At 54.5% G+C, this 11,974-nt stretch overlaps 2 protein-coding genes across 3 annotated transcripts; both read right to left on the bottom strand.

Moving 5' to 3' along the window:
- Nucleotides 1-2,601: 2,601 nt before the first annotated feature.
- S100A4 (S100 calcium binding protein A4) lies at nt 2,602-5,066 on the bottom strand. The gene is made up of 3 exons (XM_043877919.1): nt 4,918-5,066; nt 3,907-4,062; nt 2,602-2,900 (listed from the first exon to the last, which is right to left on the bottom strand). The coding sequence occupies exons 2-3, from the start codon at nt 4,045-4,047 to the stop codon at nt 2,736-2,738; spliced, it is 306 nt and encodes a 101-aa protein (XP_043733854.1). The 5' UTR covers nt 4,048-4,062; nt 4,918-5,066; the 3' UTR covers nt 2,602-2,735.
- Nucleotides 5,067-6,310: 1,244 nt separating this feature from the next.
- S100A3 (S100 calcium binding protein A3) lies at nt 6,311-9,329 on the bottom strand. 2 transcript variants are annotated; one of them, XM_043877921.1, is made up of 3 exons: nt 9,299-9,329; nt 7,277-7,416; nt 6,311-6,817 (listed from the first exon to the last, which is right to left on the bottom strand). In XM_043877921.1, exons 2-3 carry the CDS (start codon nt 7,409-7,411, stop codon nt 6,653-6,655), a joined length of 300 nt encoding a protein of 99 aa, XP_043733856.1. In that variant the 5' UTR covers nt 7,412-7,416; nt 9,299-9,329; the 3' UTR covers nt 6,311-6,652. The 2 variants fall into 2 exon arrangements, with proteins under 2 accessions (XP_043733856.1, XP_043733855.1); XM_043877920.1 differs by lacking the exon at nt 9,299-9,329 and adding an exon at nt 7,732-7,825.
- Between the last annotated feature and the right edge of the window lie 2,645 nt (nt 9,330-11,974).

Below are 11,974 nucleotides of genomic sequence, written 5' to 3'. Positions count from 1 at the left end.
TGTTTCTAAACAGAGGGGATGGGAGCATACTGAATTTACCTTTGTACATACATTTTCAATCCCAGAAGCTTTGTCTGTCCAACCAAAACCCAGAACTCACAATCTGATGGGACGAAAGCCAGGATCCCTGGAAAGAAGAATCAGGAGGTATGCAGGGTATCCACCCATACCCTAGGCTGTTCTTTGTATTGGAGCCCTCCCATCCACCCCAAGAGCAGAACAGATGCATCTCAAGATGGGAATCAGCAGGGGAAGATGTTTCCTGCCAAGGGCATGGTCAAGGTCATTAGCGAGTATGGAGACTAAGATTTTTTTTTTTTGGTGTATTTTAGTTTATTTAAATATAACATACATATGAAAACTAATTTTTACAGATTAATGACCATGATCAAATAAGTCTTGTTTAATGACAGAATGAAAACTGTTGTTAGCCTTGAGACTTGAAGGCCAAAGAGATGTATGATTCATGCATTTATTGCATGCCAAGGTTGAATTATCTTTGTTTGTTTGTTTTTTTTTTTATTAGTTGGAGGCTAATTACTTCACAACATTTCAGTGGGTTTTGTCATACATTGATATGAATCAGCCATAGATTTACACGTATGTAAAGAGACTAAGATTTTTAAAGGACTTTTCAGTGATGATTTCTTCGACACCTCACTGGTAACCATGGGAAAAAATTGTCAGAGACCCTTGGGGAACTGAGAATCAGGGAGACCAAGGCGGAAATCGGGGCAGGGTAGGGTTGGGTGATGGGGTAGAGGCTGTGGACCCTGAGGAGCAGGACCAGGGTGTGGGTCAAGGAGATTTGCCTATATCCCAGAAGAGACTCAGACATTGTTCTGTGATTAGTTGCTCAGTCGTGTCTGACTCTTTGCAACCCCATGGACTATAGCCTGCCAGGCTCCTCTGTCCATGAGATTCTCCAGGCAAGAATATTGGAGTGGGTTGCCATGCCCTCCTCCAGGGGATCTTCCCAAACCAGGGATTGAAACCGGGTCTCCCACATTGCACGTGGAATCTTTACCGTCTGAGCCACCAGGGAAGCCCAAGAATACTGGAGTGGGTAGCCTATCCCTTCTCCAGGGGATCTTCCCAACCCAGGAACCATGTCGGGGTCTCCTGAATTGCAGGCAAATTTTTAACCAACTGAACTACCAGGGAAGCCCAGACATTGTTCTACCACCAACCAGTTCAAGAATGAGAAGAGAACAGAGTTAGGGGCTTAGTGCCTGTGGCTGATGCCGTCTCACCCTAGCCTGCCTAGATGCTCCCTGCTGCCCCCAATTCCACTCCCACCCTCAGCTGCCAAAGGTAAAGAGGCAGCAGGGACTGGTCGCTAAGCAACAGGAGTTTCCAAAGTAGAGAGTGATGCAGAAGGGAGACTCAGGGGAGGGCACTCCAATGGAAGATGGGCAGACCGGGGCGGGGGATGAGGGGGGAGAAGGAAGAAGTGGCAAACTTTTTCCTGGATCAAAATTCTATCCAAGTCTCTGTAGTCACACGCTGAAGGAACATCTGAGTCACCTACCCCACTCCTCTGCAACTTGAGAGAAAAACAATGTGATGAGAAGAAAAGGGGAAAGCTTGAAAGGTCACGGGAACCAGATCTTCTCTGTCTCTGGACCTGCCTTCTACGCACGTCTTCATTGAAGGTCCCTGTACCACCCAAGCACGGCCTGGAAATCTAACCCCCACCCACTGCAGGCTGGAGCCGCTGGTCTTTAACCTAAAGAGAAGCACTATCATGCCTGATACGTTCAGGAGGGTGGGGGAGAAGGGGAGGGGAATCTCAATCCACTTATCAGATCTCATGCCTGGAATTTTGTCTCCAAAACTCTGGTCACCTCCCACTATCTCCCTCCCTCCCAACCCAGTTACTGTCCTCCACTCATCAGTTCCAAAGTCCTTTGTCTACCTCTGATGGAGCATGACTGTTAACTGGTAACAAATCTCATCCTAGGGCCTCCTGGAGAGATGAGGTTAGAGAAGGATGATATTCTCATGCTGTGGCCATCAACCTACCCTTCCTCCATGTCACCTCCCTGATCTGACCCTGGACAGGAAGGATTCATCTTTCCTGGGGTCTGAAGCCAGGGCGCTGGGACAGGTGGCAGGCAGGGTCCAAGCTGTAAGTGTCAGGATTGAGCCTTCCTCCCCATTCCACTCTGGCCTCACTACTTCCTCCCCATGACTCAGCCCTTTCCCCACCACCCCAGGGCACCCACACTCCATTCCAGACTCCAACCAGGAGCAGATGTGACCTTCAAATTCATCCCAGCCTCAGTCAGAGGTCCTGCCAGAGGCAAGGCTGGGGAGGTGAGATGGGTGAGAACACTGGCTAAGATCCTACAGCTGGGATGTTCCAAGCCTCTGGGGTCCCTTGCCCTGCCTTTGGCCCCATCCAGAGTCGATTCTTTCCGCCACACACACACACAGTCACCCGCATCCCTCTCCCACCCTCACTCGTCTGCTCTCCACTCCCCACAACACTACAACTCAACTCCAGCATCTTCCGTTACCCCCTCCCCACTGCCCCCACATCGTACCCCTCAGGCCCCACCCCACGCCCCCAGAGTTTCTCAGACCATCAGCCTCATCGCTTTCAAGAATCTTTATTGAACTTGTTCAGTATTGTGCTCACGTCTGGAGGAGCCAGGGTGAGGTGATGTGCCCACCGCCAACAGGGAAGACCCCAGCTCCAGCCCCCCCACCCACCCACACCTGAGGACCCTTCATTTTTTCCGGGGCTGCTTATCAGGGAAACCTTCGAAGAACTCATTGCACATCATGGCGATGCAGGACAGGAAGACGCAGTACTCCTGGAAGTCCACCTCGTTGTCCTTGTTGCAGTCCAGGTTGCTCATCAGTTTCTGGAACGCAGCTTCATCCGTCCTTTTCTGCAGGAGGAAGAGGCTACGGGTGAAAACCAGAAGTGAAGTCGGGGTGGGGGAGTGGGGCAGAGCTAGGACTGGACGAGGTTGGCCCCTCCAGATGGGCGCTCAGGAAGGCACCAGCACCCCTTGGCGGGCCTGGCTTTGGACCTCCAGCCCTAGGGGCTAAGCTACCCCTCAGATGAAGTCTGAGGACCCCGGTACAACTGGACAAAGGAGACCACAGCATCTTCTGCCAAGGTCATTTTAAGAGTCCAATTATACAATGGTCATGAAAGTAATGTATAAACAGCATAAAGGTTGATACAGACGGCATCTGGAATTGCTCAGGAGAATTCTGTAGGTGTGTGAGTGTCTCCAGAGAACTATGTCTTCACGTCTACAAGCCAAATAGAAATTCAAAAATGGTTTATGGGGCAGGGGGATGGTGATAAAATAGGAATATGAGACTAACAGATATACACTACTGTATATAAAAGAGATAAGCAATAAGGATTTACTGTATAGCACAGGGAACTGTATTCAATATTGTAATAACTTAGCATGGAGAAGACTCTGAAAAAACAGATATGTGTATATGTAGCTAAATCACTTTGCTGTACACTTGAAATGAACACACTGTAAATCAACGATATTTCAACTAAAAAAGGAAGGCATACAACTTTCACAGAATCTTAAAAAAAAAACAAGATGTTCATTGCTGGAGTGACGGCAAGAGCTCAACCATCCTAGTTCATGATCTCAGCTTTAAACACTGGGTACCTTGGGAAGTTACCTAGCCTCTCTGAGCATCCGTTTCCCTCCAGGGAAGTTGTACAGAGCACCGTACCCTGTCTGCTCACTCTGCCCTCTCTCTGAGGGTGCTAGCAAGTGAGCGGTGGGTGCCCACTGTGCTTTGGCCCCAGGCAGCCAGGGTAAGCTCTCTGCCCGGAAATTGCCCATGTCAGCAGCAGATGCCAGCTGTAGGTAGTGCTGAGCAGAGGACGGGTGCCTCCCAGGCAGTGTCACTCACCCCCAGGAAGCTGGGCAGCTCCCGGGTCAGCAGCTCCTTTAGCTCAGACTTGTTGAGTTTGAACTTGTCACCCTCCTTGCCCGAGTACTTGTGGAAGGTGGACACCATCACATCGAGGGCCTTCTCCAGGGGATATGCCATGGCAGCAGTCAGGAGCTAGGGGCAGGGTCACAGAGACAACCTTGTTTTCCCCACCCCACCCCCAGCTATGTATTTGGAAATGCCCCCCACTCCCATCCCTCGGGGAGCACATTGGTGACACTGCTCCCATCCAGAAAGGGGTTCAGCTCCTAGCGGGGGTGGGAAATTTATGCTTGAGGCAACAAACTCCTGCAGGGCCTGGTGCTCAGGCTCTGGGTTCCAGGCAGCCAGCTCCCCAGAAGCACTTTCTCCACCCTCACTTGGTCCATTCACTCAATCCTACGGGCTCAGCCCACAGCAGCCCCACCCCAGCCCATTCTTTCCCCCTCCCAGCACTGGGCTGGGCGAGGCTGCTGGAGGATTGCCCAGGGGCCTAGCGGAAAAAACCAGTGCATAGGGAGGGGCAGGGTGAGGTGGCAGCAGCACGGATGCAGGGGAGGGACAGGGAGGCCACCCTCCCTTGGGCCGGGCTGCTGTGTGCAAGACCGAGGCTCCTAGGACATAACCAGCCAGAGCCCACAGTCGCCTTCCGCCTTCACTGTGCTTTCCACACCCAAGTGCGCCCCCCAGCAGACACCAGCCGTTGTGCACACCCACCAGTCACATGCACCACAAAACATCAGCAGCGACAACACACGCAAGCCCCAGCATCACAGAACCCCCCAGACAGCTCCCATCCAGCCACCTGCACCCTTGTTGTTCTTCCTTGAATGCACACGCACTTGTGCACACCACCCACCCCAGAGCCTCCACATCAGAATCTCACATCTGGACCTGTTTAGCACCTCTGGCCCCCACCTACCTCCCTTTCTCCTGGCCCCAGCCTCAGCCTGACCCCCCTTGCATGCCAGTCTGGCGACCACAACTCACCGAGAGAGAGGAAGTGCTGGGGAGAGATGATGGGGAGAGAGGAAGAATGGGGAGAACCCAGCAGTCTGACCTATTTATACCCGGGCCAGGCCCTGCCCATGGCAAGGGATGGGGGAGAACGGGACCCAGCCCTCCTATCGTGGGCTGATGTGGTGAACGCCACGGCCCCCCTCCACCCCCCTCCACCCGCCCAGCCTGGAAAGCCAGCTTCCTGCCCCAGCAGGCACAGACAGACACGGGAGAGCCCCAGGGGCACAGGCGGGGGCCTGGGGGGTGGGTGTGCACAGCTCAGCTTGAGTTTTAGGGAGCTGGGGCAAGGGACAGGTTGTGCCTGGGGTATGAGGGACAAGGAGGACGTGGTCCCACCAGGCAGCCAGCATAGAGGGGTGGAAGGTGGCAGGTGGGAAACTGCCCTGGAACGTGGCAGCCCAGAACACAGGGAGGGCACCTCAGGATCGGTGCTGGGGGCGGCTCATGCTGCCTTGCGCCCCTCCCCAAAGAGCTTCCTACTGTGTTGAGTGAGCACAGGGACGGGAGCTGGGGGTCTGGGAGGAGGAACAGGCTAACACCCAAAGGAGGCTTGGGGACACCCCAGGCACATCCTTGGAGAAAGGCACTGGATGCAGGAGTGATGGAATGGGGAAGGAGGGGTATGCCCTGGGGCTCAGGGAGGGACTGAAGAGACCTAGAGCAGTAGGGTGGCAGAGGGCTTTGGGAGGGGGCTTGGATTTGGGCTGGGTGTCAGGGATGAAGACGGCAGGTAGCAGAGGAAATTTAGAGGTGATGCAGCACAAAATGAGGGGAGGCAGGGATCAGGGGACCCTCCCGAGGTAAGGTATGAGCTCAGGGGTCGAGGGAGGGTCAGGAGTCAGGGGTTAAACCCCTCAGGTGGCTGTGGCTTCAAGGAGAGGGGTCTGCCTAAAGGTCTCTCTCCTTCCCCCTCCAACAGCAGAGCACCCATCCCCAGATGATCAGGGAGCAAACACCCTGGTCCAACCCCTAATCTGATTAGTGCTGCATTCTGGGTTCTCATAGCCCAGGGCGGGGGAACAGACCCGCCCTCTCCCCTACAGCCCCACCCTCCTCCCGGAACAGCCGGTCTGGGGGACTGAGTTTGACCCCCCCCCTCACCTTCACAGCCCAAGGAAGCTTCGTCTTCAGAGACCCGCCCGACACAGACAGACAAGAGAGCCCCCCACCCCACCATCCTCCCATGGACATTGTCCCCGAGTTGCCCCCATGCCTTCCTGTTGGACATTGGGACCATTTCATTTCCGCAGGGTCTGAAACTGCCCTCAACCTCCTGTCCTCCCGTGGAAAAGTCCAGGGCGGAGTGATGCCTCAGTGGGACTCTGATCCCAGGCCGTCGTCTCAGAAGAACCAAACGAAGCCAAGTGATGCCAGTTCTTTATTAGGAACAAAAGAGGCCTTTGCTGCCACAATCTCTCCCCCAGACATGCTCTTCTGGGCCTTGACAGCCACCACCGCTGTGGCTGGTGGGGGGAGGCAGCGGCTGGCTCCTCTTCAGATCACTAGCTGTGATTCTGGGGATGGTCCCCTCATGTCTCCTGGACTCATGGGTTGGCACACCAGGGGCAAGCCTGGGAGATTCTAGAAGGAGGGGCCCGGGGGGCTGGGAAGGGGAGAGCTGATGTGCCCAGGATGACCTCGGGGCAGAGACGGAGCGGGTCCCGAGAGGACCCTGACCTCTGCCCTCCGACAGCTGCCCTGCCCATTACTGGGAGCAGGAGGGCTTCAGGGGGCTGTCCTTGAAGGACTCGTGGCAGTAGACGCAGAGGCAGGCGAGCAAGCGCATGTACTCCACAAAATCCACCTGGCAATCCTTGTTGGTGTCCAGGACACTGATGAACTGCTTGTACTCACACTCCCGAAGCGTCGTCTGTGTGGGGTGGGGCGGGCAGGGATGAGAAGGCAGGCTGAGGAGGGCAGGGCAGCCTGGTGCACACAGCCAGCTTCCCTCGCCTCCACGCCTCCTCCCCGCAGTGGTCCCAGCCATCAGCAACCCATGCCCCCTGGGGTCAACCTCAGCCTCCCTGTTCTGAGGATTCACCGTGTCAGTTCCCCTCCCAAATCCTCTTTCTCAGCTCATTCACCGACTGCCGACTGCGTGTCAGGCGTTCTTCACAGAGCTCTCACTCAGCCTTCCCAACTGCCCTGCCAGACAGTCTGGGAGGTGACTTTCTCCCACTTTACAGATGAAGAAACGGTTGTGCCCATTTCCCTCCCAGCACCTCTCCCCACAGTCTAACCTCCACCCCCTTGTGCCCCAGACTCAGAGCAGGGTCTCTTCGCAGACTGCAAGCAGCGCTTCCCTCGCGGGCTCAGCCCAGGCGCTCACCGGGGTCCAGGTAGGCAGCTCCTTCTCCAGGAGTTCCTTGAACTTCGCCTGGCAGAGCGGGTTTCCAGACAGCTGTGAATATTCCTGAAAGGTGCTCACGATAGTAGCCAACGCCTGCTCCAGAAGACTGGCCATACTGACTGTCATGGAACAAAGGTGGGACTCATGGCAGAAGCCAAGTCAGCCCCTCTTCTCATCTCTGCATTTTGAGTGTCCCAGGGACTGCGCCCAGACCTGGATTAACCCCCTACACACTTCCGGACCCACAAGCTCCCCCTCCTCTGAGCAGCCCTCCTTGACCACACCAGCTCCTCCTCATTTGTTTTCTGACCGCCCCCACCCTCTCCCACCACCATCACTCGTTCTATTTCTGGACAGAGGCCTTAATTGCCCAACATCACTGCAAACCCCTCAGGGAGAGTGCTCTCCCCCCCCCCCCCCCCCGACCCCGTTACCTCACTCCCCCACAGTGGTGGTAGTTTAGCCGCTAAGTCATGTTGGACTCTTTTGTGGCCCCATGAACTGTAGCCAGACAGGCTCCTCTGTCCGTGGGATTCGCCAGGCAAGAATACTGGGTTGCTATTTCCTTCTCCAGAGGATCTTCCCGATCCAGGGATCAAACCCTGGGTCTCCTGCCTTGCAGGAGGGTTCTTTGCCGTCTGAGCCACCAGGGAAACCCCCACCTATTTTCTCCATCTTTTCTCATCTGACACCCAACAATGGCTCAGTCCGGCTCTGCCTCACCCTCTGAGACACAGCCCCCTGACCCTAGAATCTTCCTCCCCTTCAGGACCCCAGAGCCCCTTCCATAGGAACCTGCATGGAGATCCTTGCTCTGGGCTCCCGGCCTCAGGCCCTTGGCAAAGCTGAGCATCCTTAGAGAGAGTCAGGTCTCAGAGGAACCCCTACAGTCTCACAACCACCCCCTCACCATCCCTTCTGCCCTGAATCCAGGGAAGCTGCATCCAAAGATCCACTATGCCTCTGACTAGCTATGCAGGTGAGGATGAGCATTTACCCAGTCTGGGTCTCAGGTGCCTTATCTGTGAAATGGGGTTAATCCCACCTCACAGACCTAATCAGGGACCTGAATCAGATGGTCTCTGGAGACAGCCAGCTCCAGTAGGGACCAATACATGATCTGCCCCAACTATGGCCATCCCCCTGACCCCTAAGGGTCTTGAGACAGAAGGCTCTGCAATCACCCCGTTCTGTTAGACGGGAAGCCCTCCCCAGCATTGCCCACCCACCCCCATTCCACTGGCCCCTCCCACCGCCCTCCTGGGAGATGCCTCCAGCCTGGGGAAACCCTAAGGCAGCCAGGAAGGCATGTGTTGTTTCCACGTGAGCTGAGTGACTCATTCCTGGTTCCCCCAGGGGACAGGAGTCCTGCACCATGTGGCAGCCTGGGCCAAGGCTCTCTCCCTCCCTAATGATTTGTCCTCTGCTGGGCCCTGCAGATGGTCAAGAGTAGGGAGAGAGAATGGGGTTAAGTGCTGCCTGGGGTTTAACGCTTTGCGACAGCCCAGGATTGGAGCGGAGTTCCGGGTTCCCAGGAGATGAAAGGGCCGTGATGGCAGGGAATAGGGAAATGCCGAGGAGCTGACCTGCCCTTCTGGGCTCCTGCCAGCCTGCCTGGCGCCACCACTGTGGCTTTTTCAGGATCTTGGTGCCTGGGGACTAGAGGGAATCCTCTCTTGCCCGCCTCCCTGGCCCATTTCACCCCCTGGCAGGAATGAAGAGAGCGGGTTAAGGGGGGAGTTAACTATGGGCAACAGCAGTGGTTTAAGCCCATCTGTCCATCCCTCGGCTAGACCTCAGCTCTGCACACCCCTAAACCCAAGCTCCTCAGCATCGCCTTACTGTGCCTGAAACCCCTGAGTCTATCATCAGACTCCCCTCACCTCCCCAGTCCCTGCTGTGGTCACCCCTCTGGCCCCAAGCTCAGACCGTGAGCCAGGAGACAGAACTCGGGCTGACCAACACCCAGCCCAGGGCAGGACCCAAGCAGCTGGCACTCACCTCTGATGTTGACGTTTCAAGTGGAGGAACCTAGAGACAGGACATCCCTATTTGTAGCCTCCCGATGAAGGAAGGGAGTAATTATGGGGAGATCCAAGTAGGTCAAGCTCAGGATGCCCCCCAGGGGCTCCCCTGCCTCCTCCCCTGCCAACCCCTACTACAAGCCCCACTCACACACCTAGCCATGCACACATCAAAGGCTGCAGACACCACCACCTCTTCATTTTCCCTCTGCCCTCCCCAGCGTTGGGAACAGGGCACGGCCTCCTGTCCACCTCCTGCCTGCATGGTTAGAGGAGACAGGTCATTCCACAGCCGCCCCCTACCTCTTCATGCTGAAGAGGCATCCACAGAAGACAAAATGAGGACACACTTTTGCCTCACCCCCAGAGAATCCCTGCGTCAGAGAGGATCTTGGTGAGCCTCTGGTTCAGACCCCCATTTATGGTGAGACCACTGAGCCCATCACTCTCCCTGCTGGATCCCCAGACCGACAGTCTTTGTGATGGGGGCATAGTCCTGGTGGCTCAGACGGTAAAGAATCTGCTTGCAATGCAGGAGACTGGGGTTCAATGCCTGGATCGGGAAGATCCCCTGGAGTAGGGAATGGCTACCCACTCCCATATTCTTTTTTTTTTTTTTTTTTCCACTCCCATATTCTTGCCTGGAGAATTCCATAGACAGAGGAGCCTGGGGGTACAGTCCATGAGTTCACAAAGAGTCAGATACAACTGAGCTACTAACATTTTCACTTTCAAAGGGACAAAACAGGTGATTGAATAGGTAATCCCACTAGGGGATGGTAGGTAGAAAAAATATGGAAGACTCCTGAATGTTAATGATTACTCAAGAAAGCGGGTTTGTTGTTGTTTAGTCGTTAAGTCATGTCCGACTCTTTGCAACCCCATGGACTGTACCCTGCCAGGCTCCTCTGTCCATGGAATTTCCCGGGCAAGAATACTGGAGTGGGTTACCAGTTCCTTCTCCAGGAGATCTTCCTGACCCGGAGGTCGAGCCCACATCATTGGCAGGTGTATTTTTTAACCACTGAGTCACCAGGGAAGCCTGAAAGCAGGTTTGCTTAACCACAAAAGCAAGCAGGCTTCCTTAGCAACAAAACCACACAACAGAAGCACAAGACATCCCCCAAAACAATGAAACATTGAGACCCACATACTGCACAGTGAGCTCAGTAAGTTGATGATCCCTCGGACATGCTGTCTGTACACATGAAAAAACAATAATTTGTGAACCTAGCTTGTCTGTGTAAAGACAAGAAAACTCCCTTGCTCAACCTGGAGGAGGAGCTGATGATAGAAGCGTTGACGTCTACTCAAGAAAGACAAAGAAGGTCTTCTCCCTCTCCCCACTTTTCCTGATTATAAAACTGGAGCCCAGTAAGTTCTCACGGTGTGGCATCACTCGTCCTCCCGCTTGTAAGTCTCACAAGCGTCCTATTCCAGTAAATCATTTCTTCACTACATCACTTCACCTGTCCCTGAATTCTTTTCTGTGCTGAGACATAAAGAACTGCGGTACTGGAGCTCTTTGGAGCCCCTGAGACAGCACCTAAGGATTTTGCTTGGACACGCTTGCTTCCCTGGGGGGGATCATCAGTAGAATGTCTTTGAGACCCGGGAGGAAGGTGTGCTGCTCCTAGGGGCCCTTCCAGAAGTCTAGGCTGTGTTTTCCTGGTCCCCCCTCACCCCACCCCACCAAGCACAGACTCACCCCAGGGCAGCCTGGAGCTAGAGCTCTGGTTTCCTGTCCTCCTGGCTCCACATGGCACCAAGGCCGAGTTCCCTGCACTCCCATGGGGTGGGGATAGGTTTCCTCTGGTTTGGGGCTTAAGGGTATAGCCCTTTGGGGTCTCAGCAGTATGTGGGGTCTCCCCTTTGCCTCTGCTCCTCAAATGAACCCTTCCTGTTTCCACAAACAAAGCCAAAGGTCACTTTGGCTCAGGTTAGTTATGTCCTCAGGACATGAGGGGCCTGGCGACGGGCTTTCTTCCTGGAATCTGCTTTCACTTAGATTTTGATCTCATTCTTTACCGCCTTGTGAGCTCTTTAAGGCTTTGAAAAGCTGTTTTTATTCTCTCCAGCACTTTTTGTTGTTTTTAGCTAGAACCAGCACAGATCACCATATTACCAGAAATGGAAATCCCTTTATATCACTTCTCTCCTCCCGCCCCTGATTCCTGGGCCCGAGAGACCCCTCCTCATTTCTCAGAAAAGAACTCAAGATCCAGAAGAGTGTGGAATGGGGAAGAAATCCTAATGCTTACTATGGGGCAGCCAGAGAGTTCATGACACCTTGGCCTCCCTTGAACCCCCCTGCACCTGAAGCTCAACCTTGCCATCAGCTCCCTGAAGACTCAGCCCCTTTAGATGAGGGAAGCAGGCAGTGGGAGGGCAGGGAAGGGAGGGCTGTGATTATCTCTGTTTTATAGGCAAGGAGTTATGGGGAGTAGGGGACAGAAGCAGGGGCCCAGTGGGGACCAGCGATTAATTCAGTTCTGGGTCAAGCACTTGTTCCCACCTGTGGCATCCCAGGTATGCCACGAGCAGCCACCTTCCTTAAGCAGATCACCTCACCTCTCCGGGCCTCACTTTCATCATCTGTGGATGACCAAGGAAAATAATGGTCACGATTTCATAGGATTGCTGTGAGGCATAA

This window comes from Cervus elaphus, chromosome 20 (assembly GCF_910594005.1).
Source record: "Cervus elaphus chromosome 20, mCerEla1.1, whole genome shotgun sequence".
Taxonomy (NCBI): domain Eukaryota; kingdom Metazoa; phylum Chordata; class Mammalia; order Artiodactyla; family Cervidae; genus Cervus; species Cervus elaphus.
Note: the sequence above shows the minus strand (reverse complement) of the source record. Positions and strands in the feature narration are given on the sequence as shown.